This window comes from Gallinula chloropus (genome assembly GCF_964237585.1).
Source record: "Gallinula chloropus genome assembly, chromosome: 2".
Lineage (NCBI taxonomy): Eukaryota > Metazoa > Chordata > Aves > Gruiformes > Rallidae > Gallinula > Gallinula chloropus.
This window is the reverse complement of record NC_140086.1, coordinates 125,057,400-125,082,045: the sequence shown is the minus strand read 5'-3', so window position 1 is coordinate 125,082,045 and position 24,646 is coordinate 125,057,400. Positions and strand designations below refer to the sequence as shown.

The following is a 24,646-nucleotide window of genomic DNA, read 5'->3' as shown; positions in this document are numbered from 1 at the left end:
TCCCCATTGTGAAGCACCCAGGGATGCACCAGCAGGTTAATGTACGGACTCTCCCTGACCCTAACAAAATCACCATGTTGCTTGTGGTTCTCTGCCCACCTCACTTCCAAGTGGATACACGCTGTGTTATGCTCAACAGTGGTATTCGTTTGCTGTAGCACGTTAAAAAGTTGCAATCAGAAAATATAGGTAGTTTCTTGGGGATGGAGGGGAGAAGAACAGAAAAAAATCTATTTTTTAAAAAAATTCAAATGCAGCTATAACGTTTTTAGTTAACAAAAAAAAAAAAGTCCCAGAAAACCAGCCTGCCATGAAGCATAAAAACTGTCCTTTGGTTGTCTGGGCTCTACACTACTTCACATTGAAACTGGTGGTCCTCTTCCAGTGGTGGTGAAACAGAGAGCAGAGCCAACTACTGCAGCAGTTGGGAGAAAGAAAAAGAAGACAAGACAACCTGTCCTCTACCATGAGAGCTCTCTAAGGTATACAGACAGACTGGAAAATAAATGGCACAACGCATTTAGAAGCTACACATATTTTACCTGGTGACCACATGAATCACTAAAATAAAAAAAAAAGACAGTATAAAGTCTTTTTCAGTAGTAAAAATAATTCCTAAGCAATCACATTTTATACTGATTAAACGTATTTCACAGCACTTTATGTTAACTACGAAATTTCTTCTCCCTTTAGTGTCTTCTCTGTATTTCTATACTTATTACATCAGTCCTTATTTTTATTAACTACCAATGACTAATATCACATTTCCAATATTTTACTATCAACTTGTTCACTGAAATAATACTTCTAATTTCTTATCTAAAAATGGTTTGTTGAACTGTAACCCGAAGAATGTCTCTGCTAAGCCTTTCAGAGAAACTGATTCTGAGATACTGAAATCAGATGCTTCTGACACGGTACATGGAGCAGACTGTTTTCCTACTAAAATGTCTCTTTTCCACTGGCTCCTTCACATTTTTAAAGAAGTAGACAGATACCCTGATAAAACATGAGATGGGCAACATGGAAACAACCAACTGAATCCTTCTAAAACAAGGATGGAAACAAATTTTTGGTCTCCGTGGTTTATCTATGTAGGTTGTTCTCACAAATACTCTCAGAAAAGGTAGTGAATGGGCAATAACAGAGGCTGCAGGGGGTTGCTGTGTTAGGAGACCGAAAACTTTATGCCAATACACTTTCTTTTGGTTGAAAACAAACAAAACTGTGTTTTGTTTAGTTTCAGGGTTGGAATTCTGCAGCTGACATAAAGGTCATTCATAAACCTCAGTTAAATGAGAACATATGAAATGTTTTTGTAAATTGTAGGAAAAGGGATCATACAGACTTTTCTAATGGTGAATTTTAAGTTCCATAAAAATTTTAAGTTTCGTTTCCATTTGGTCTAAAGAAATATTAATTGCTGCAGTTAATGCAGTTGAATTAACAAGTGAACCTAACAAGGCTGATTTTTCTCCTTTTACACTCAAATTTAAGTCTGGAGCAATTCCTGTCTAGTTCAAGCAACTCATTCTGAAGGAGGGCTTGGACCGCTGCATTCTCATCTCTTTATAGTCTTACAGGAAGCAGAAAAGACCATGAAATAGTAAGGAGATACTTATAACTCAGATTAGATCACAGCTGGTTAATACAGAATATATAGTAGATCGCAAAAAAACCAGACTCAAAATAATTAAGCCACTAGATCTATGCAGCAAGGCAAACCCCCCAAAACTCTGCAGTGACATTGGGAACAACCTTGATTTTAAAACAGTAAATTTGCCAGGCAACATTACACTGAATATAAAGAGAGTACAAAGCAAAATATAAACATTAGCCACATGTAAATATGTTTGGAGAACTTTCAGGATGTTACTACTTTTCAAACTGACAAAGTTTAATTTGACACCTTCTGTTCTAAAACCTTTGTTTCTATTCAAAATCACGCCTTTAGCTGCTATCAATCACTATGCTCTCCCTATTACTTAAAATACTGGCATGGGCCCTGGATAAGCTGAAAATGCCATGCAGATGAATTCTGAGATAATATGTTCAAACCTGTTATATACAACACAAATCCTGTAAAGTTATGTATTGTAAACCTACATTTATTGGGAACTAAAAGTCTTAAATCCATCTGCTACAAAGAAAATACTGTTATGCACTTTCAAGTAACCAAGTACCATCTGCAAAGGTCTTGCTACAGTAAGCAAGAAAATGGTGAAAAAAAAAAAGATGCTAAACCTAAGATATTTAAAATAAATAAGAGTCTTCTGTGTGGTTTTCTGATAGGGATTTAGTACAGAAACATAAGACATTAGAGGAAAAAAACCTGTGAAAGCTGAACTGCCAAACTATTGCAGGAAAAGCGCAAAGGGGATAACTGCCAAACATTAGACTCTGCAAGACCCATGAGCATGCTTATTTTAAAGAAAGCATCTATGCATTTCATCTATGTATACAAATGCTATTCGATTCAGTCTGACCTGTGCTGTGTTTAAATAAGATCTGCTCTTTCATGTAGAGTTTCTAACAAACTATTCTTGCATTCTGGTATCTTTCATATTAAAGGGGGGGGGGGGAGGGGGGGGAAAGATAATTGAAATCTGTACTTAAGGTGCAAATACCAATTCTAACTAGATCAAAGAAGGTAGCATTACAACTATGAAAGATGTTTTCTGGGCAAGGCTTTCCAAATCAGCAACAAACACATCCAGTCTGAGAAGAAAGGGCTTCAAGGTGGAGCAACTGAACTCTTTTGTTTAGCGAATTTGTTATAGTGATAATAATTTGCCAAATGAGGATTATTTCTTGCAGAATAACTAACCAAGATGCCAACATTTTTTAAAATAGCTGTAATTTGAATCTAAGAAGGCAAAAGATTTCAGACTATCAATGCCAAGATATGAACAGTTTTTCTTTGGTATAGTATATCTAAGATTATTTTGTATCATTCTCTGGGGCATATAGTATAATAAAAATATATGGTGTTAAAAGAAATCGGTCTAAATAGGGAGATATTTGATACAAACATTTTAGCAGGAAGTGCGAATTGCATTTCAGCATCTACTGTGAACAAAGACTAAGTACATAATCCATTAAACAGTACTTCCAACTCAAAAATTTGAGTATTGTAGACTAAACTAAAGTAGGCATTTTGAATGAGCACATTTTCAGCAACTAACTATAAAGCTAGCAATTTATCATTCAGCAAATAATTTTCTACTTTTAAAAGAATCTGTAAGTGTTACTTATGTTAATGAAGACTGTTTTTAATCTACCCACAAACATGCTAATAGAGGGCAATTTTTTTTTTATTTACAATGCTGAAGGCACTCCAGTTTATAGAACACAGATATGAAATTACACTTGGTGAAATGGGCTCTTAATTGTCTGAGCAACCCAAATCCTTCACCTTTAACACAAAAGCTTACAGACAAAGCACAGGAAAAGAACTCGTGAACTAAACTTTAAATATCGACTTTTTCCCCTTCAAAAGCCATCCAACTTGCTTCATAGATCTCTTTTTTGTTCCAAATGGCCATGTTCATCACAGATATTTCAAATTTTTTTCAAAACAGAATCCATGCATAGAAGAGAAGGAAAAAGGCCAACATCACTGCTACAGTATATGCATATAGTCTTGGTCTTTAGCATTAAACTTGTAAGCTGCTCATTTGCACAGAAAGGTTGCTTTTGGAGAAGTCATAATACTTTGCATGAGATACATAATGGTAGCAAAGGAGTACTGAAAGCATTTTAAATTATTTACTAGGTTAAAAGGGTGAAATGGTACTTTAAATACATCAAATTTCATCATCTGGGCCATTTTTTGGTGGCAAAGTGGTATTGATCTTTCCAAATGCTTAAAATTAACTATTTCCAGAAGGTCATTATTTGATTAAAGGCATTAAAGTTGAGGGCAAGAAATGATGCACTTTGTCTTCTTTCCCATTCAAATAATCATGTAATTTAATCAGAACTATCCCTTCATGTCCTGTAATAAAAATGTTTGTCTTAAGATATTATTCTTTACCTAACATATTAACCTTTAAATGTTATGAAGTTCTTAAGAATAATCTCTGCTTAGAGAAGATTCTTCCGTAATGCAATGAAAGGATCTCCAGCATTTAAATTGATAAGGCCAAATTTCCCCTACACATTGATTGGAAAACGCATTAAACCCTTCAACTGAGATTTCTCACAGCGTTCAACAGGATTGAACACTCAGAGAGTTCTGAATCAGTAAGCTCATGCATTGAGGAGAAAAATAAACAAATGTCACTTCAGCACAAGAAAATATGACAAATAAGTAACAATGGACACTGCTTTAATTTGTCTGGGAAGTGCCGTTTGCATTACATTTGTATTATCTGGAAAAATATGACAGGGAACACCGACCACAGGGTAAGAACAGAGTATTTAGTTGAGAATTCATTTTTGGGTGAAGATTACTTAAATCCGACTTTCTGGGCAAAACACCTGTGGGTTCAGACACGGGAACAAGCCTAGATAAAGGGAATGGTCCTTTTTAGCCTTAAATGTTCTTCTGGAATTTTCTGACTGCAGGAAAATTTATTCTGACTGTATGTTTATCTTCCCTAAAATACATAAATTGTCCTGCTAATCTCCTATGCAAAGCTGAATAGACCCAAATGCTTCACAGAGAAACTGAAGTCTATTAAAAGAAAGGCCACCGGATTTTTTTCTAAAATTTTAGGAAAACTAATTAATCTACCACAATTAGTAGGTTTTGATACCAACACATTTGTTAGTGAAAATCTTTTTCGTTTAGCTTATATTTTCAAGTCATTTTAAGTGCTGTCCTGTGTGAGGCACATACCTTCTAGTAATTTTAAAAACTCCTGTGAATGTTCAATTCTTTGGGATCCCCCTATTTTTTCCTCACAAAATTCTGAATCTTTAATTCAAGAAGCAAAAAAAAATGTTTTTTTCAGCTTGTTCCAGAAGATGAGTAGAGACACCAGAATACAAACGCCTCTTCTGGAGACGTGGCCTAAAGTGATAATAAATGTCCCCAGAATGACGGTTGCTTTAGTATTTTATTTATACTAATCAGCCTTAAGTTTCAGGCTTTGCCTTTGAGCATTCCCCTAAATCAGAGGAAGTTTGAAACCTGAAGCTGTCCTTTATCTCCAGATATCTCTGGTTTATCTATATTACTGGCTTTCATTACTAGAACATTGAAAGGGGAAGCCAGATGTGAATTTTAAGTAAATCTCTATCTGCCATCATAATAGATGAGATTTAGTAAAACAAACAAACTGAAAACCCCACAACCTCATAGGGCTTTTCAGAAGAAAGGTAAACTTCACTAGCAGGAAAAACTTCCTTTGAAGAATACTGAAACAGATTATGCCATTTCCTTAAATTTCTTATCCAACCTATTATTCAGCTGCACCATCTGTCTGGATGTTACCTTTCCCTGGGATGTGAAAAAAATTTAAAAAAAAAAGAAAAATGACCAAACAGCAAGCAGTGGTATTGACAGTATTTCACTGCATTTTTTTTGTGATATTTAAGGGGAAAAGATTGCAAACATCTCTTCTTTTCCCTCTGCTTTTCTCCTTTCTAGCTGCAGCACTTAAAAACTAAATATGTATTTGTATTCTTGTGACTATCCAAACAAACAAATAGGGAAAGGAAACTTGCTAAATCAACCTGTAAAATTCAATGACGAGCAGCAAACACGTACAAAACCCAACTGACCTGGAGAGCTGTGGCCCTGCTCTTGGGAGTCTCATCCCTCATTATCAGACCTCTCCCCCTACCTGGAGCCACGGTGGGTGGCTAAGAGTCAGTGCTACAGTCAGTGGCTAAGAGTCAGTGGATTAAGGTCTGAGGCTGTAACAAAACTGGTGGGTATGTTTCCTATGTATGACCACTTGAGACATGACACCAGGTCATGGAAAGGGAAGAAAACTAACCCGTAACTCTAAACCTGATCGAAAACGTAACTATCATTACTTACTAGTTGAGTACAGAGGGAATTAAATAATCTAAACAAAGGGCTTCTCCCAAGCTTGGTTTCTCTGCTCTCAGCCTCCTCCACCTTTCCTTTCTCTTGTTCAAATGTATATTTTTTCAAAGTATTGCCTTCAATTGCCTAGCAATGACAGATAGGCACAAGCCCCGATCAAAACCATCATATGCATGACTTGGCAAATCTTACGTGAAATGTAACTACATTCATATGTAAAAAGAAGGGGAAAAATTTATAGATGAAAAAAAAAACAGTGGGTGAAGCTCTATTCTGCTGCATCCTACTCCAGATCCTTCCTCTTTCACACAGACAATTCAACTGGCATTGTATCTGTGAGATACACGTGACAACAATGGAATTAACAACAAGAAAATCTAAACAAGAAAAAACAACTGCTAATTATTAAATAAGTCATTCTTAGTCTGGCACATTACTTTTTATAGTACAGACATAAAAATGGGTCAGTGGGTTTCACAGAGGGTGACTGGTAATATATGGCCCTTTATCTTTTATTTAAGTAGAGAGAAGTACTGATTTCACTGCAATACCAATGTTTCCCTTGAAAGCAAATACACCCTAATTCCAACCACGACCCTTAATAGCCCGTATTTATTTATTCTTCAACATCCAATCAATTTTGGTATAGTAGCTATATCTGCAGTTTAGTTAGCAAAACGTCTTTAACAGAAAGAGCCTGCCAATTAAAAAAAATCTTTTTTACTACTATCAACTTACAAGTGAAGAGCAAATGTTTATTATTATGTTGCTTACAGAGATTTAACATTTGCTTTGGGAGAAAGACCTCTTGTAAAAAGGTCATAGGTCCAAAGTGTCACTTCCATAATTACTTCTATGTGTATATATCATGTTGTTAGATTTATTTTTTTTAAAAGACTATAATTTCCCAGAGAGATTAATTTAAATCTTTGGCTTCTTGTCATAAGCTTTTTCTTTCCAGGATTCATTTTGGATCACAGGAAGATCTACCACACACGGAGTAATCACAGGCTTATAGCTACTTGGATTTCACTGCAAATTCAGTTCAGCTAATAAGATGTTCCACAAGTGACATCATTCCAAAACATACTCAGTTCGAGTCCATTCTCAGATATCCCTACACATTTTTACGACCTAATTGTTTTCATCTCGGTTTGAGTAGGGCATTTAAATATTCTGAGAAAATTTCTTTTAATCTTTTTCTTGCAGTTGAGCTGTTTTCTGGGGCTCTCAGTTTCATAGTGAAGAATGCTTAATGTTCTGATAAAGCCATCGGTGAGGGGACTCTTTAGGAAATTGTAAAGCAACTTTTCCCTAACATTCTTCCAGGTTTTGTTAGCCACAGAACAATCAGAAAATTATTAATGCTCATTACCTCAGTGGAGCTAAAAAAAAATTAAAATATATATATTCCACACCTGTGATAGACAGATGCCTGTCAGTAAATGAGAAGAGAGCATCCAGAAATCTCACTCATGGAAAAATAAAGGCACTGAAGTCCTTAAAAAGCTAAAATACCCTTATTTATAGTACAGTTGCTTGTGCATGGACTTGAAATAATAGGGAAGCCAGATCCAAATGGAAGCTGGAGAGATCTGTTTTCTTCCTCCTGACTGGCCCATGGTGGGAACCAACCCAAGAGTGTTTTCAGGTAGTTCGCCATCAGGTTGGGGACAAGGGGAAAGCTCCTAAAGAGAGCAATGCTCAAGTGTTACACTTCTCACTGACCAAGAGAAGTGCCAGCCAAGCCGATGCCCAGCCATATTTCCAGGCAGCAGCTTCTGCCATTAGCACAGGCGCTGTGTGGAGCAGGCACGCTTCTTTCTGCCATGGACCTTCTGTCTCATCCCCTCTTCCCAGGTGAAAAGGATCAATGCCTTCAGTTAGGCTCTCTCCTTGCATTCAATAAAAGTAGCAAATGATTTCTAAGAGGTGAAGCAAACTGGCTTCCCCAAAGGAAAATGAAAAGAATGTCATTTAGTCTGTTCATAGCTTTTTAAAAAAATAACTAGTTTTACATAAACAGTGGAAAGTTCCTAAATCTGCAGAACCTTCTCTTGCATGTTACATGTACTAGAGACGCTAAGCACCTGGCTCAGCAAAATACCTCGTCACCTACACAAACCCACAGACACAACTGATAGGTGTGCAGATCTTGTTCAGATGGGGTCCAAAACACCAGGGAATTCTGCTAAGGACCACTCAGTCTCAACACCTTTACTTTATAAAGATCCTGAAAACTGTTTTCATTTGCTTCTTAAATGCCACCCTGAAGTAAGGGAACATGACACTGCACAGGAATAAAAATGAGATGCCCACTGAACTACAATGTGTATTCAGATAAAATTTGGCAGAGTTGGAATAAGATAAATATTTGCAAATTGGAATTTTCCCCCACTCAGCTAGCTGCCTGCACACCCTAGTCTATTTGTAAGCAAAAATCTGAGGTTTGCCTTAGGAGGCTAAATTTGAGGAAAATACAAAAAAAAAATGGGACACAATGAGAAATTGTAAGAAATAGCGAAACTAAAAAAAATATTGGGAATAAAACACTGTATCCCTTCTCACAATCCTTTCAGGTGTTGTGTGTTTTGAGTTATCCCATTCAACATTAAGGGAGAAAACACTTGTCTATTATTTCCTGTCCTGTCCTTCGCCCAACAACCCTTCACCTGGATCGTAACCGGTCACTCCTTTAACAAACTGCTGCTCGGACTGTTACTGTAGAGTTGTGTTTGCACAAGATGCCTTTTATCTTCTCAGTAACACGTGTGTTCTGCAGCTCTCAGGTTTTCAGGAGGAATTTTACCCTGTCATTTCCTGTTTAGTTACGGGTTGAGCTCGCTTTTGTTTTCTGCACTGTTTACTTGGTACCCTGCTTCCCCCACTGCTGGGAACCTCGGGCTGCTCACTAACTCCTCAACCTCCTCCTTGGCTCTGGCACTACAGCTTTGTTTTCGTTTCTGTATGTCATTAACTCTCGTACAGCTTGCTCAGACATCTCTCCCACTCCCCACACCCGCTTTTTTTTTTTAATAATAGTGCTTTAGTTTCTTCATGTTAAAACATAGATTTTCAAAAGCATCCTGAATCAGCAATCTGCCCATAGCAACCTGAGAAATCAAAAATACACACCTTTTCCTGGCCAAATCTGTGTCGCCATGTGGGGCTGGGAACGAATTTTCACCCATGAAGCTGGCAGTGCTGCCAACCAGCCCTCAGCTCCCCACCACCCAGCAAAGGAAGCCCAAAGGCTCAGGGTGCCAAAGCTTTAGCCCATGCAAAAGGGGATACTTATGCAAAGTGACCCTGGGGTGGGACTCTGGCACACTGGGGACAGCAGACGGACAGGAGAAAGAGGAGGATGGAGCAAGAGTGGATGTTGAGGGTGTATATGGGGAATGAACAGGGTGGGGAAAAATCAAAGGAGGGCTAAGAGGAGAGTATAACGAAAGAAATTAGCGAAGGTGGCAGGAGGAAAACAAAACAGAAGGTGAGGATACAGAAAGCGGGAAGAGAGATTAAGAAAATCCATCCTGCCAGACAGAGCACCTCTTCTCAGGCAGACAGCAGGTGCTGCCTGAGGAAGAGCTGATTCACGCATCTGGAGTGTAGGAACCAAAACACCTCTACCTAAGAAAGAAAAACTAAAAATAAAAGACTCAAAGGAGGTAGGAGAGGCTGCCGCACTTTTTTTCTTTTGGCAATCCAGTGCTTCCTAACTGTATGACATTTTTGAATAATTTTGCAAAGCAAAGCTGTATTTGTGGATCCTTGCAAGAACCCTGACAGTCATTTCAGCATTCTCTCTTCCATCTCCAGCCCTTCCTGCCCTCTTCGCCTTATTCCAGACTTATTTTTGAGACATCTGCAGCCTTGGCACCTCCATGGTTTTGGGGGCATCTCCAGCATGGGACTTCTGCTTTTTCTGGGGTCTGCATGGACCCCAGGGCAGTCACTAACAGTGGTGGCACTGCCATGCAGTGAGGGATGCTGATGGCACACCTACGCTGACCTACGCCAGCTCAGCTCTGTGGGTAGTAATGCAGTCAGTGACTGCTGGCCAAGTGATATGAGCATGGGTCTTTAACCATCTCTGCAGCAGTCTGAGGGCCAAATACCTAGCCAAATTTTCTGCTATAAATTGTGCCTTCAGTGGCTTTCAACAACTATCCTGCTCACCTTCTTCTGACTTTGAAGAGCCCCAGACCTGTCTCCTGCACTTTCGATATTGTATCACAAGTCGGTGGCAATGGATAAAACAATCTCTTCCTAAAGTTACTATTTATTTGTTTTTAGCTCCCCTGGAAGCCTTATTACAGATTAGATGAAATTCTATCAGATGTAAAGCACTGCACCTGACAATACCTGCAACAGCTTTTGGGGAATCTGCTCAGTTGCATCACACCTACCTTTTTTTTTATTTGGTGTAAGAATTGTTATAGAATCTTATAATTAAAACTTTCTATCAAAATTGTTTTTTTTTTTCTCTCTGTGTAGGAAAAGTAGCCAACAGTGATCTACTAAAGAATAGATGGTTAAAAAAAAAACCCACAACTTTATTAAGTATGGAATGCTATTTAATTAGGGCAAGCCGAACAATTTAACTGAAAAAATGGATTTATAAAAAGTAAACCAATTTACAGACATTTAGTTTCCTAAAAGCTAGCCATAAGCATGTTTTCATAAGAAATACTGGAATGTTTTAATTTAAAAAAAATTAAAAATAAGTTTCCGATTGCCCAAATTCTAGACACTTTGAGGATTCTCTTTTAAGAATCATCTTTTCCCCAGGGGAAAAGGGAAGAGTTAACAATGAGAAGAAATTCATGGTGAAAAACTTTGGCAGAAAATTTTATTTCTGCCAAATTTAGGCAGCAGTGAAGACTACATCTTTGGTTAGAAGCTATTCTCAAAGCGAGTTGTTTGCTGGCACGTTATTTTGAAAATCAGCGCAGTAGGATGACTTCTTTAATAAGTGGACATAAAGCCCAGAGATTAGAAAGTCTCAGAGAGAGAGACAAAATCCCTGTACGATACCCGCATTTCTTTGCCAAAGCAAGGAAGGTTTTTAATAAAGGTCATGGAGAAATAATCTTTCTAAAGACAGCGGTGTCTCTTTCCCCTCCTATGTTTACTCTTTTATTTCACTCCTTTGCAGTGACAGGCAGACCTTAACACGTGCATGCACACATGCACACACAAAAGGAAACAACAACCAAAGAGGAGAGAGAGAAAAAAAAAAAGGAAAAAAAAAAAAGAGCCTGAAATTTTAGTTACACCACATGTGGTTTTCATTTGTGAAAAATGAACAAGCTGTTTGTGGTTAAACTGTCTAATCTGCTGTTATCAATCTAGCGCTGCATTCAAGATTTACAGGATACATCAGCTTCTGTGCCACATTAGCTGTAAAAGGGAGAGGGGGTGGGAGGAAAAAGGAGGAGGAGAGAGTTTATCCTGAGGAATAATATTTCCAATGCAGCCACACTCACACTACATCTGGTTGTGCTGGTAGCGGCAGTTAAATTGAAATATTTCACAGCGTGTGTCAGAAACATGCAGAATGGTAATTATGACAGATCTGATTAAGCCTGAGTGCCACTAGCTCCCTGGCCAGCTCCGGTTGTGCAGGTGTGACCTTGTGCGTGCCTGCGTGTGTAAATAAAATTAATTACAAGCGAGAGGGCGAAGGCTTCGGTGACATCACAAAGCGGAGAAACTCCCAAGGGGGAGACCTAATGGAATATTTTCCCTCAGTCTAATAATACAGTTCATATTGACTTGAGGTAATTAGTGGGATCATTAAAGCAGTTTTCCCGGCGTATTTGGCTGCCTGATCAGATTAGTGAAAATGTTCTTCAGAACAAGCCCTGTGTGGTCTGCCAGAGAAGGAGGAAATAAAAAGCAACAAAGCATATTTTGGAATGATAAGCAGCGCTGGACTTTTTGCATGGCATTTTGCAGGGTTGGTCTCGGGAGCCTGGGCGCCCAACTCTCCTAACCGATCCAATCTTTCATCCCAGGAGCACGTGCTCCCGCTGTGTGTCATCTAAGGCTTTTTAATTTTTGCTCCTCTATCCTTCAAAAGTACACCCTCCATATCCCTCACTGCTTGGAAAAAAAAAATTAAAAAATCAGATAAAAGCCTGGTGGAAATGCTAGCCTTAGGAGGACTACGTGAAGATAACCGGGGGACAGAAGAATAAATACGTGATCAGCAACCACCCCAACCTCTCCCCAAAAAGCTAATGGAGGACTGAAGGCACTGTTTTGAGAATTGGTAATGTTTTTGTTTTCTAAGAAGCTTACCCCAGGAAAAAAAAAAAAGGAAAAAAAAAAAGGAAAAAAAAAAGAAAATAAAATGGGGGGGGGGGAGAAAAAAAGTTTAACTATGATATAAAGTCTTCCACGGTAACAGAACACAGAGCCCTAATCAAGAAATGGACCATTTGTTTAAAAACAGTCTATTGAGCATGCTCTACCTTGCAAATGGAATATGCCAAGCTCTGTCACAGATGGCAAGCTTTGACAGTTCCCATCCGTAGCGTCGATACTCGACAGTTCAGCACAAGATCAGTGACATTCTGTCTCATTAGAGCCACGCTAATTATCACAGCTAGTTTCAGGGGAAACCATGTGTTGCAATGGTCAATTTGAAGGAGTCTGTGCATCAACAAACTGGTAATAAGGATCAGACACCTTATTATATGACAGCATGCTGCCTATGATCTGATTTACTGAATCAGAGGTACTGAGGCAACACTGAAGCCTGATGGGTTATGGAATCGCATGTACACAATGTGGATCTGAAATATGCTTTAAAAATAAAAGGGAGCTATATAGAAACAACACAAATAAAAATTTTAAAATGGTGAAGTTATAATGAGGACTTTTTTCATTTGTCATTAAGACATGCAGAGATGTTCAAGATGTCAGCCAGTTTTATCTTTAATCAAATCATATAAGATAAATAATTCAAAATGAAAACTGTAAAATTATGGATTATGCTAAATTATAATTCATTCCATACTCTGATTTTTCAGTTTCAATAACATGTACCAAACATTCCTTATGTTGTGCCGTCTTGCTACTTTAACAGAATTTTATATTTTGTAAAGAGCTTTCTCTACTTGGCTCCCTTTTTCCATTTGTACATTTAATGACTTAAACTTGCACTTCTCCTAGCTTCTCCCACACATTTGTGCTCCTTTTGCCAGACAAAAACCATCCAACCAAGAGCCCCTCTCCCTTGCTCCTTCTGGCCACCTGGGGGGCTGTATCCTGCTAGGCACTCAGTGGTCCCAGAGCCTCCCAGGGACACTGCAGGCTGGGGACATCAAGGTGTGGGGCATTAACTCCTGACCACGCTAGGGAAGATGTGCACCGCATTCCTCCAGGGAAGCTCTCCTTAGGGCTCAAATATATGACATTTCCCTGAAGCTGCTACCAGCCCTCTAAACAGCCTCAACGACATGGACCATCAGCAGCACCTAAACAGCTTGCACTGCCACCCCGCTGGCTGGGAACCTCCACCTGAGCCAATCTGACCCCACATGTACAAGCAAGCTCAGGAAGCGCACTTTTTCATTGGTGTGTCAACAAATCCAACCTTTGCCTCACATGTTGAAAGGGCTGCCTAGCCCCAAGAAGCTGTTTGAAGAGGTCAATATAATCCTCTTACCAGTTAAGTATTTTTCATTCTTTTTCTTTGGCTTGAACTAATTCAGGTTTTAATGCTTTTTTTTTTCCCTCTATGCAGATTTCCATGGGCAATTGCACTCTGATATGAACCACCTCGGAGATTTTAAGGCCGTTTCTCTTCAGTGCATCTTTGTTGACTCAAGAAGTTGCTGTCTACTTTTTAATAGCGGGAACCCAAGACTGACTGAAGTCAACCCACTCCACCAAGGTCATATCAATAATGTGGGATACAGCTGGGATCAACGCCAGCCTTTCTCCAGGTCTACCTAGACCGAGCGATAAGCGAGTTAACAGAACTCAATTTATCTACCTCTTTTCTGAGAACTATTTTAAAAAAGATTCCTAAGGAAATTTCCTGAGGTTCTAACCTTTCTCTCTGCGAAGAGATGTTGCAAAAGAAATAAAGATATGTGGCAGAGGAAGGACATGGAGTGCTACAAGCATTCATTTTGCTCCTGCACTAGAAACCCAAAAATCTCTCCCTCCGACCCGAGCAAGACAGAACACACTATGAGCCTACACACAATGTCCTGCGAAACAAACAAATCGTCCCTATCTGCCAAGTTTCACAGTTTCACAGAATGACACGTCGCTTTATGGGGCAATTCTTGATCACTCTCAGAAGGCCATCTTGCTCTCTCGGTTCATACTCTTCCTCTCCCAACCCCACTGACACCCAATCCTGTCCCAGTTCCTGCTGCTCATGGCGCCTCTTCAACTGCCAGAGCAATCACACCTGGGTACCAGAGGGAGCAGGAAAATAAAATACAAAAATAAAGTTAAAAAAATGCAGAGTCTGTGCATGTGGTGTACTTCGGCAGCTAATGTTTTCTAACTACTGTATCTCACTTTCCCTTGAAGGCGAGGGTTTTATTTCCAGGTGGACCCATGAAATGACGGCACGTTTTGTTTTCACCTCATGTCTCCCTGTGCAATATCCCTCCATGCTCCACAGAGAATCCATTGTACACTGAGGGGAGGGGGAAAAAGAAGGTTTTTAAGCCAAGATTTAAACCCAGGAAGTGACTCAGCTGCTCTGAGGGAGACAAAGGCAGGAGGCGACTTGATGGAGACACAGGGTGACAGGCGAAGGACCAAGCCCCCTCCTGCCCCCCCCAGACTGGACCCTCTGGAGGCAACCTGGGGTGCAGTACCCTGATGAAACAGCTTTGGAAATAGATTTCAGCTCCCCCCCTTAAAGCCATATTGTTACCAGAGTAATCCTCTGGTGATAAAAAGGTTTCTTTTCCCCCCGCTGGAAAATAGTTTAATAGATCGTTCTATATCTGCGGTAATGGCATGTTACATCTTCGTGCCAGATCCACAATACCGTGCTTGTTCAGTGTGGGAAGCTGTTTAAAAATGACTTTCCTATTAGAGTATATAGCTTAGTCTCTAGATGGAAAAAGCCAGATCAAAGATATAGCATTTATAAAACTGCTGGTTAAAAAGATAAAAGTGAGATAACAGACATCAATTTTTCACTATAAATCTCTGGGTTTACTACAACATTAAAATTTCCAGTAAAAGCAGGGTTTTATATACCTGAACTCTAATGGCCTATTCTGAAAATATTTATGTCAGGAAAAGCATGGTATTTGCATGCCAAAAGCAATTTTAGTGCCAATGTTTAGCATTCCCTTCCCATTTAACTCCTTCCCAGCTACTCCCAACTGTTTGATGCTCTGCCTGATGCCTACCCGATGTACCCCCATACACAGCTTTTTGGAGGAGGACGCTCCAGGTGCCTACTAAGGCAAAAGGTCGAACCATCACCCAAAATTCTTGTCTGATGGCTTAGGACAGAGTCTCTAGCAGTGGCTCGGACCCCTGATGTTACTTGCATGCTTTGCCTGCCTATCTACTCATTTCCAAGGGGCTAAATGCCTAACCGAAGTGAAAGGCGAGGACAGAAGGACAGGAAATTGGGTAACACGGTGCAACAGCTCAGAAGTAATGGGTCAAAACTATCCATAATTAGACGAGTTTTCTGGAGGTATGGGTAGCACTGCATTAGTTTTACACTGAAATTAAAGTCGGAGCACCATCTGCAAGAGCCAAGTGTCTCACCTTCAACATAAAGGGATTTTGATTCGGTGAGAAGGGAGGGTGTTTGGCACCTACCTGGTCATACAGAGTGATTGGCAGGATTGACACTGCAGCAAAATATCAATTTTTTTAATTTATGCTACTATAAAGTAAATTTACTTAGGTATAGCAATGCAGGCGAGTGGCCTCGCGCTGCAGCACATGGGACTCCCAGAGGTACAGCAGTTGATACCACTTCAGTTTTAACAAAGAACTCTAATTTCCTAAATTTAAGAAAGCTTTAGCAATGCAAGCTGACTTTTCAGCAAGTTTTGCTTTCTCCCCTGCTTCATACTAGTCCATGCAGGCTGCAGCCTTTCAGGGTAAGACATTAGCATAAACGTAACTTCCCAAAATACAGCAAACATACAGAAGCACTACAAGTCTCTACTTGCCTTATCTCTGGGGGCTCTTAGGTTTGGGGCTTTTTTGTTTGTTTGTTTGTTTGTTTTTAATGGAATAAAATTAGATTTCAGCATCTGTCACCATCAAGGAAAAAACCCTCATCTCTGGCTCCCACATGAAAACATTGTAACCAATGCACAGTTACTGAACCATGATGCCTTAATGATCATTACACTGATCAACTTTTTCTTTTTTTTTTTTTTGAAATAACGAAATTAAGAATGTGCTTTCATAATTACTTGAATCAGACTGTCAGTTTATAAATTTAATAAAAACTCAATATGATTAAATTGTAAAAGTAACGCACACCACACGAGTTCATATATGTGTGGATTCTTTTCATTTCGACTTATTCGGGTGTGCTGATTAAATTTTAGCAAACAATGTTGTTAGTACTGCCGTTGTACCACTATAAAACAACAACCTGGGAGCAGAGGCAAAGCACTCGGGTAAACCTGTCTTCCGTTTGCATGTATTTTTCTAAGGCTCTCTTTTCAACATAACCTAGAAAAAATACATAGACCTATTAGGCAGAGAACTTGCAATAAAAATGTAAGATTTTAAATACTGGCATTAGGTGTTTTGCCAATTACAATTATAAAACTCCCCTAAGATATGATGTATTCAAACAATTTGTATTATGTCATCTTCCTTAGCTCCTCAGCACAACTATAGTAACTTTGAAAGTATATGTTTTGAATATAACTGAATTTGAATTTATTCTGCAGGTTATTAGTATTAATAATAATATTGATCCTTAAATATATAGAACTTTAATGCATATGCAGAATGAATAAATTCCCTATACAGGGAAAAAAAATTGACATGTGAAGAAATCTAGCTAAGGCCCCAAACTCATTCAACCCCACATGCCAAGTAGTTCCTTTTCTTTCTGAATGCCAACAAGTCACCAGTAAAGCACACCATGAAACTACAAGCACACAAACCGTCACTCACCTAAGACAGAGCATGGTCTCACTAACATCAATCACTGCAATCTCTTCCTCCTCACCCCATCCTTGCCCCGTGCTATGACCTCTGCTGCACTGAGCCCCTGTGGCCAGCTGGTTTGTTGAGCATCGGGTCTGTACATGGACCTCTGTCAATCGGGTAACTCTTGCCAAAGGCACTAACACAGTGCAAGGGAAGATGCTCGGGTTTTTTTGGCTCTGTGTTACTTAAATAGAAACTTCTGTAGCGCATCATTTAATAGCTCTCCTGTACAAAGCACTCTAGTCAGCAGAACATTATCTGCAGTCTCCCAGCTCAGGCAAGCCCAGACACCTTGCAGATGCTGGCTGCTTAGACACCTGATCTAATGTCGACCCAAAGCAGTTCCTTAAAAAAAAAATAAAATACAAAGGCCCCTCAGCAAACTACTAACTATCTTTGTCCACTGGCAGAGCTGGTTTAGGGCACACACTGTTTTATACCGTAACTCCAGACTACACACAGGAGTTAATCAAGTTTTTATATCCAGTATAAGGTAAGAGCAGCAATGTTCAATTTTAACAATTTTAAAAACAAAACTGTTAACCAACGCACCATTTCTAGTAAGTGTTCTCCAGACTTCTCGCTATAACTGGAAGCAATTATCCCCAGGAATTCCAGTTCTGAGCAGGAAAGGAATATCCCCAAATTGAAAAAGAACCTCCAAACCCAACAATGGACCTCTTTCAAAAGAGGTTATCTTCCAGTATATGTTTGAACAAGCCACTTTTTTTGTGCAAGGGAGACTTCTTTGCCCCAAGAAATATTTCTCTCTACTGTTGACATGTTACAATGCTGAATATTTTCAAATACAGGTAATCTCCCTTAACATACACGGCTTTGCTACATAAGTAAAGCTTATTAATTGGCTGACTAGTAGTCAACTGGTTACAGAAGACCAAATGCATCCAGTTTACTTAAGAGGCTACTTCCGTGAAGCAGATTTCTACTGCAAAAGACTAACTGCAAACCTGAAAGCTTGCTTAACACATAAATTAACGTTGCACTGCTTCCACTGGGGAGAAGAATAACCTCTGAGGACACAGGCATGATCTCCACAATGAAAGGGAAAAGAACTAGATGTTTGGTAGTGTTTGTTTTCTGTATTTGTTAGCAAAGTTTGTACATGAGTCTAAATTTGATACCAATACTCTAAAAAAAGTGCACTGCATCCTCTGGAAGCTTTTGTGCTTGATTTTGATTACTTGTTCCTTTTAAAGTCAGCATTGGAAAGGCTGTCCCACCTAGAAATTTTAAGACAATGTACTTAAACAGATCTACTATTGTACAAATCAGATCAAAATTGAATGGACCGATAGATTGGCTTCATACTTTAGTTTTGCAGAGAACTGCAATGGAAAGGGGAAGGTGTAGAAAACGGACAGTGCTCTAACCCCGAGTCTTGACATGTAAATATAAAGACATCTGAAGAGCACACAGGTTGGAAGCTGCTGTAACATTCTATCATAATTAGAAACATTTCAAGAGCCCTGTAATTTCCAATCAAAATTACAGTAATTTCCGATATACAAGCCATGATTCATGACAGAATTTTTACATTCCATGGGAGATTATAGTGGCCTGATGTATGACACACTGAGTACAGCACTAACATAAACAATTCAGTTTAATGTTTAAACAGCACTTGGTGTTTAGAATCCCACAATAAAAGAAACATATTATTGTAGAAATTATCACTTTGACAGTGATTGAAGGGTAGGCAGGCATGTGGCCTATAAAGCTATAATTTTTACAGTCCACAGCTTGAGTTTAATCATTTTGATATAACATTTCCAAAATATCCCTTTAAATGCTCCTTACAGCATATAACTTAAGAGACAACATCCTTTCTGTACCATGAAATAGAGTAAACTCCAAAACATGAGCAACTCAGAAGTCAAAAGTTAAAGACTATTAAAAAATATATGCTGATGGGCCAGGAAACGAATGTCTAACTGATCATTATCAGGAAAAGGATGTATTTTTCTGTGAAATAATTTCAGAAAAGTAAAGGAAAAGTGACAGAGTGGACTTAACATTTAATCTAATGTGAAAACTAGATATTGTAAGCATTAGTTCCCTTACCATTTCTTTCAAGTGTCAGTATAACTGTAGTTCTAGTCTTTCCCATTTCTCTGTATGCTTTTCCTTTGGTTTTTTTTCTTGAGTATATTCTCACTTAAATCAATGCTTTTGCATATTCTGGTGATCTTTCTCAGAAGACGTGTCACTTATGATAATCTCACCCAACAAGTGCTTGCTGATTTCCCTCCCTTGCCACAAAACTTGACAGAAATTCTTCAGTTGAAGAAAACAGAATAGAAAACCACACAACAAAGGCTTAAACCTGAATATGTTATACAGATGTATGCACCCACAGAGGCAACCAAGCAGCCATCATATTGCACACAGATCATACATGTTTTCTCAAATGTAACTCATGCCAGCATAGTTTGTCAGGGTTTCTTTTTGGTTTTGAGGTGGACAGTGCTACCCAACCTCTTGTGCACAGCCTTACCAGCAGGGCTGACTATTTTCATAGAATACAGAACCCCAGAGCTCCTTGTTACAGCACATGTAATTGCAAAATGCCAAAGTCTCAAGATTAATTCTGTCGGCAGCAACACACAGAGCTCGCCCACAGCTTTTGCCACATACATGCCAGCAAAGAACCGATGAACTTGACACTTTCTGAGCCACCCAAGACCCACGGGTGCGCAGCAAAGGCATCTCAGAGGTGGGGAAGAGGGATGGATGCATCTTGGGAAGCTGCTTCTCAACCCTGTCTGGTCTAGGGTAACCAGAGGTTACCTTTGGACTCACCAAGGAGCTCCAAGATGTGGTACTGGGCTGGTGTGGTTAACCTGGCCACTCACTGTAACTCCCACAGACACAGATTAAAACCCGGGAAGAGGGGGGATAAACACACAGGACAGGGAGGCCGTTGCACCCTCAGAACTTTACCTGGCTTTTGGTTGCCGCAACCTTTGCAAACAGTGCTTGAGACACCTTGGCTCTCTTCATTTCCTGCTGAATCTCATCATAAATGGAAGCATTAATGTTCATGGAATTATTTTCTGTTTTTCCATTCCTCTCTGTAGCAATAGTAGCTGTTTTGACCTAGAAAATATATTTTATGAGACATTTTTCATTATGAAAAAGTTATTTTCCCTTATTTCCCTCCCCAAGTAGTCCCCCTTTCCATTTTATTCCTTTTATTCAATCTTGCTCTGATATTCTTTCAGCTTTTCAGAGATTTAACATTATAAGTTATCTGTGGTTCGGGCTACTGGGAAACAAGAAAATTCACTATATTGTACCAGATGAGTGCATCTGAAATATGAGTTATCATTAACTGACCACTGTGAATTTCAATGGCATAAAGAGAATTAGGTGGAAAAGTAGAGACGTGTGAATCCTTACATGATCTCTTTGCCCCATGCAAATTAAGTGAAATTTTAAGTGCGTTATAAAAGGATCTAATGAAATAGAAACCTGAAAGATATATCTTGGTTTATGCCAAGATATATTATGCCAAGATATATTACGCATTTACATCATGGAAATGCATGTAATGTAGAAAAGTTGTGGCTTTAGATTCAACTTTTTAAATATTATGTTTAATTCTTAAGCTGTTTTGAAGAAAGCAATAATTTAGAATAATGCATATTTTAACGACTCATTCATGAAATCAAGATAGGACTTTCTTAAAACTATTAAATTCTAATTGGATTTCACTTAAATCCATCAAATATTTATTATTCTTGAGGTCCAGGTTAAAAAAATAACACAAAACCAAGACACAATTATTACACTGCCACCTCCATGCTGCATCTGCAGCATTAAGGAAAACAACAAAAATACAACAGCAGTGACATGATGTACAGAAGATGATCCCTTCTTTCATCCTCTGGTAATGATGATAGCTAGGTTTCAACACCAAGAATCATCTCACCAAGTTTACAGTGCAGTTTCTGCAGTATCAGTTGAGAAGTACTAAAACTTAGCAGGTACTCAGTTTATCCTAGGATGTTCTCAACAGTTAAGGATAACATCTGTTATTTAGCAGCTACTCTTGCAATGCTTGACCAAGATCAGTGGACAGACAACTAATCCTAAAGTAGATCAGAAGAAAGGAAAAACGGTATTTCTGCCAAGAACCTACAAGGTGATGATGCAATATCAAACCTTTAGATTTTGATTCAAACCCACTGGTTCATACTGAGGTTGTTGAGAGCGCAATTAATTTAGCCATTAAGAAGTTACAACATCTAGTCAAACTTAGTCATTCAGGATACCTCTAAATCTCATGGACAGAGCTTGACATTTCCAGAGGGTGATTCAGCCTCCTCTTAAGTATGTGTCTAAAACCGCAGTTTCACTATCAGTTTAATCCAGTGCAAGTCAGCATCTTCCTGTACTCTAAAGTCCCTTGAGGTTCAAAGGGAAATCATGACAACATGATAATTCACCTTCTAATCTCACTCTCTAGGAGCTTTAGTATGTCACAGGTCTCACGATATAAGAGTCAAAGGATTAGGGTGAGAAACATACTTAGGCAAATCATCAGCCCATTTGTTCCTAGAAGTGTCACGCTCAATTTGTGTTAACTATTCTCCATAGTGCTTTTAAGATAAAATAATCTAGCCCAGAAACTGGGAGCGCATGCCACTTTTGCTGAGCCTGATGTGTCTATCAGGCTTTTCAGGAGCTGTGCTAACACATGCCCCGTAGCTGCAAGGGGCAAAACCCCAGCAAGAACAAGGCGTCCGCACACGCTTCCACCTGCCGCCTCCTGGCAGGCATTAGCACTTTCTGAAAGCAGGAGTCCTAAATGAGCAGGGGAACAGATAAAAATCCCAAAATGTGGCAGTACATCTGAAAATAACAGGTATTCTGCAGCTGTGACCTGAAGAGTGAGGCCTTTCCTTTTCTGAAGTGTGACATTTTACAGGGGACACTGCGGTAGACGATGGCCAAGCCTGGTCTCATGGCTGCTCAGAAACAATTGAGGCGCTGGCAGTGGGCAGCGTGAGGAGCAGTACCACCAACGTGCCTTCTTCCCACCACTGAATGGGAAAACACATGCCTCACACTGAGCAAACCAGCACGGGGCTACAAGAGCAGGTGCATCTCCTGAACACCATACAGTGAAATAATTTGAAAATTACAAAACCAGTGGCAATTTTATAACCTTTACATGAAAAGGAGTCATTGAAAGATAACTGAATACCAACGGGGATGTTAAATATACAACTGGAGACAGCCTTCTCTGTTTGCATGTAAAAATCAGGGCAAGCTAAATTAGAAAAAGTGATGGCTTTGTCAACACATCTTCCTGGACCTCGTGTCTACATTTCAGCAGTTATTTCAGTCCTTTGCAAAGGAATAGTTCTACCTTGCAACTAATCTTTGGGGGTCCTGAGAGGACAAGGAAGGCATTCAGCTAGGATACAAAATTCCCCGGTATGTTTTGGGAAGGAAACACTTTGCTCTTGTGATCCTGATTGGAACGTCTCTCTTCTGTAAACACATTGCCTTTTTGATTGCTACTCAGCTTCAAAAGACAGCTTCACGTTGTAGCAGCACTTCATAGACCACTTAACTGAGCTGTGAACACCCAGATTATCAAAACCCAAGACACACACCATGCTGGAGACATAATTTAAATGTGCATCTCGGTCCACACTTTTCAGTGCCCAGTTTAATACAGATATGAACTTAACCCAAGAGAATTACTGAAAATTCTCAATCCTGTTGGCAAACAAACTCAACAGCATCTAATATGTCACTGAAGTTAAAAAAAAAAAAGAAAAAATATGCCTCCTGCTGCCCTGTTGCCTTCTGATGATACTGAATTGGGAACTGAACAACAAAACCCACTAATACCTGCATCAAAATGCCATATTAGCCCAAAGAGCTTGAGGAGAATGAAAGCCTTAAAGCTGTAACATGGTGGGTTTGGGAATTATTAAAGAGATGTTCACAGCCATACCCTCTCCCTCTTCAATTTACATCATTGGCCAAGTATGAAAATTCTTCCCCCGCCTCTTAACAATTTCTCTTCAAAGATCAGGTATAGACCGTGGCTGGACTAGATGGACCATTGGTCTGCTCCGGTCTGATGAATTCCATGCAATAACGTTAATTAACCTCTTGGAGAATATCCATACATAAAACTGTTTCATAATTTATACATAGCAAGCATCTAGGCTGTTGTGTTGAATTTAGAATTGAGTTCAAGACAGAGGCTGTTTGAAGCTGGGTTGAAAAAACACCCTCCTCCTCAAAAAACCCCAACAGAAAACAAAAAAGCCCCCAACAGTGTAACTTCAGGACTTGGAAGCGAGGGGGAGAAAGCATTCATTTTGGAGACAAAACCAAAACAAAACATAATCTCTCATCTCATCCACACTTAAGCACAACCTCTCACCCCACCCACACTTATAGCCACATTTTCTTTTTAGGAAAGAAACCACTGATCAGCTAATTTATTTTTTTTGCAGTAATCAAATTTTGCAAAAACTAACTAAACAGGGGAGCATTATTTTAGAACCTGAGCAAACTGAGAATCAGAAACTTATTTGGCCATCTTCCTATCACCAACCAATTCAGTCACTTAGAAATACTTGGAAAAAAAAGAACCCATACACAACCATCCCCTCCTGGCCTGTCCAGATATATCTTCTCATCAAATAAAACTGATTACAGTAGCAAGAAGTTCTGGATTAATTCAATTTTCCTAAACAAAGAACAGGTTGTTATAGAAAGAATAACCAATCTGAAGAGCTTTTCACAAACATGGAAGCTCGTTTCTTCCCCATCGAAACTGAAACAAAAAAATCTTTTATAACACATTCTCATAAGTACTGTTTTAGCTTGGGAACAAAAATCTTCTTTAATCCTGGTTTAGCTTTTAATATTACATCGTACATTAAAATTCATAAAGTAGTTCATTCCAGGCAAAACAAACTACTTTTCAGTTCTGCTCTGCAAATAGCACAGGAGGTACAATAAATGCTGTTGCTTTCAGAACAGCTTTTATCAGGACAAGGTTTACTACTCCATTATTACAGTGGCGCCTGGAAGTGCAGTTATAGTTAAGTGTCAGGGTTTCCATTAACTCTCCTGCATGGTGGTTTTTGAGGGGGGGGTGGGGGGCATGGAAAGAGTTGCATTTATTATTTTTTTTTTCATTTTTACTTTCATTAACATGCAACTTGGCACAGAGACTATCAACCTAAATCTCAAATTCTGCAGATTTCAAAATTTTGCTGGTGGTGATATATTGTGTGTGCATGTGTTTGAACCCCAGGGCTTCACCATCAAGTTTCATGAGAGCTGGTGTTATCCAGAGTTTCTGACAATGGAGGTTCACTGGTCCTCAAACACCAGCAAAGCAGTGTTCTCCTCAAGCCCAGTCTTTCCAGAGTGACACTCTATCTCTGGGACCCAAACTGA

The 24,646-nt window shown here is 39.2% G+C and overlaps 1 protein-coding gene across 1 annotated transcript in view; it reads right to left on the bottom strand.

Annotated features, from left to right (window-relative positions):
* Nucleotides 1-24,646, bottom strand: part of SATB1 (SATB homeobox 1) — a 75,438-nt gene that overhangs the window by 5,961 nt on the left and 44,831 nt on the right. The window contains exon 9 of the mRNA XM_084280589.1: nucleotides 20,150-20,305. Within this exon, the coding sequence (XP_084136715.1) occupies nucleotides 20,150-20,305 (156 nt within the window). The remainder of the gene's footprint in view (nucleotides 1-20,149; nucleotides 20,306-24,646) is intronic.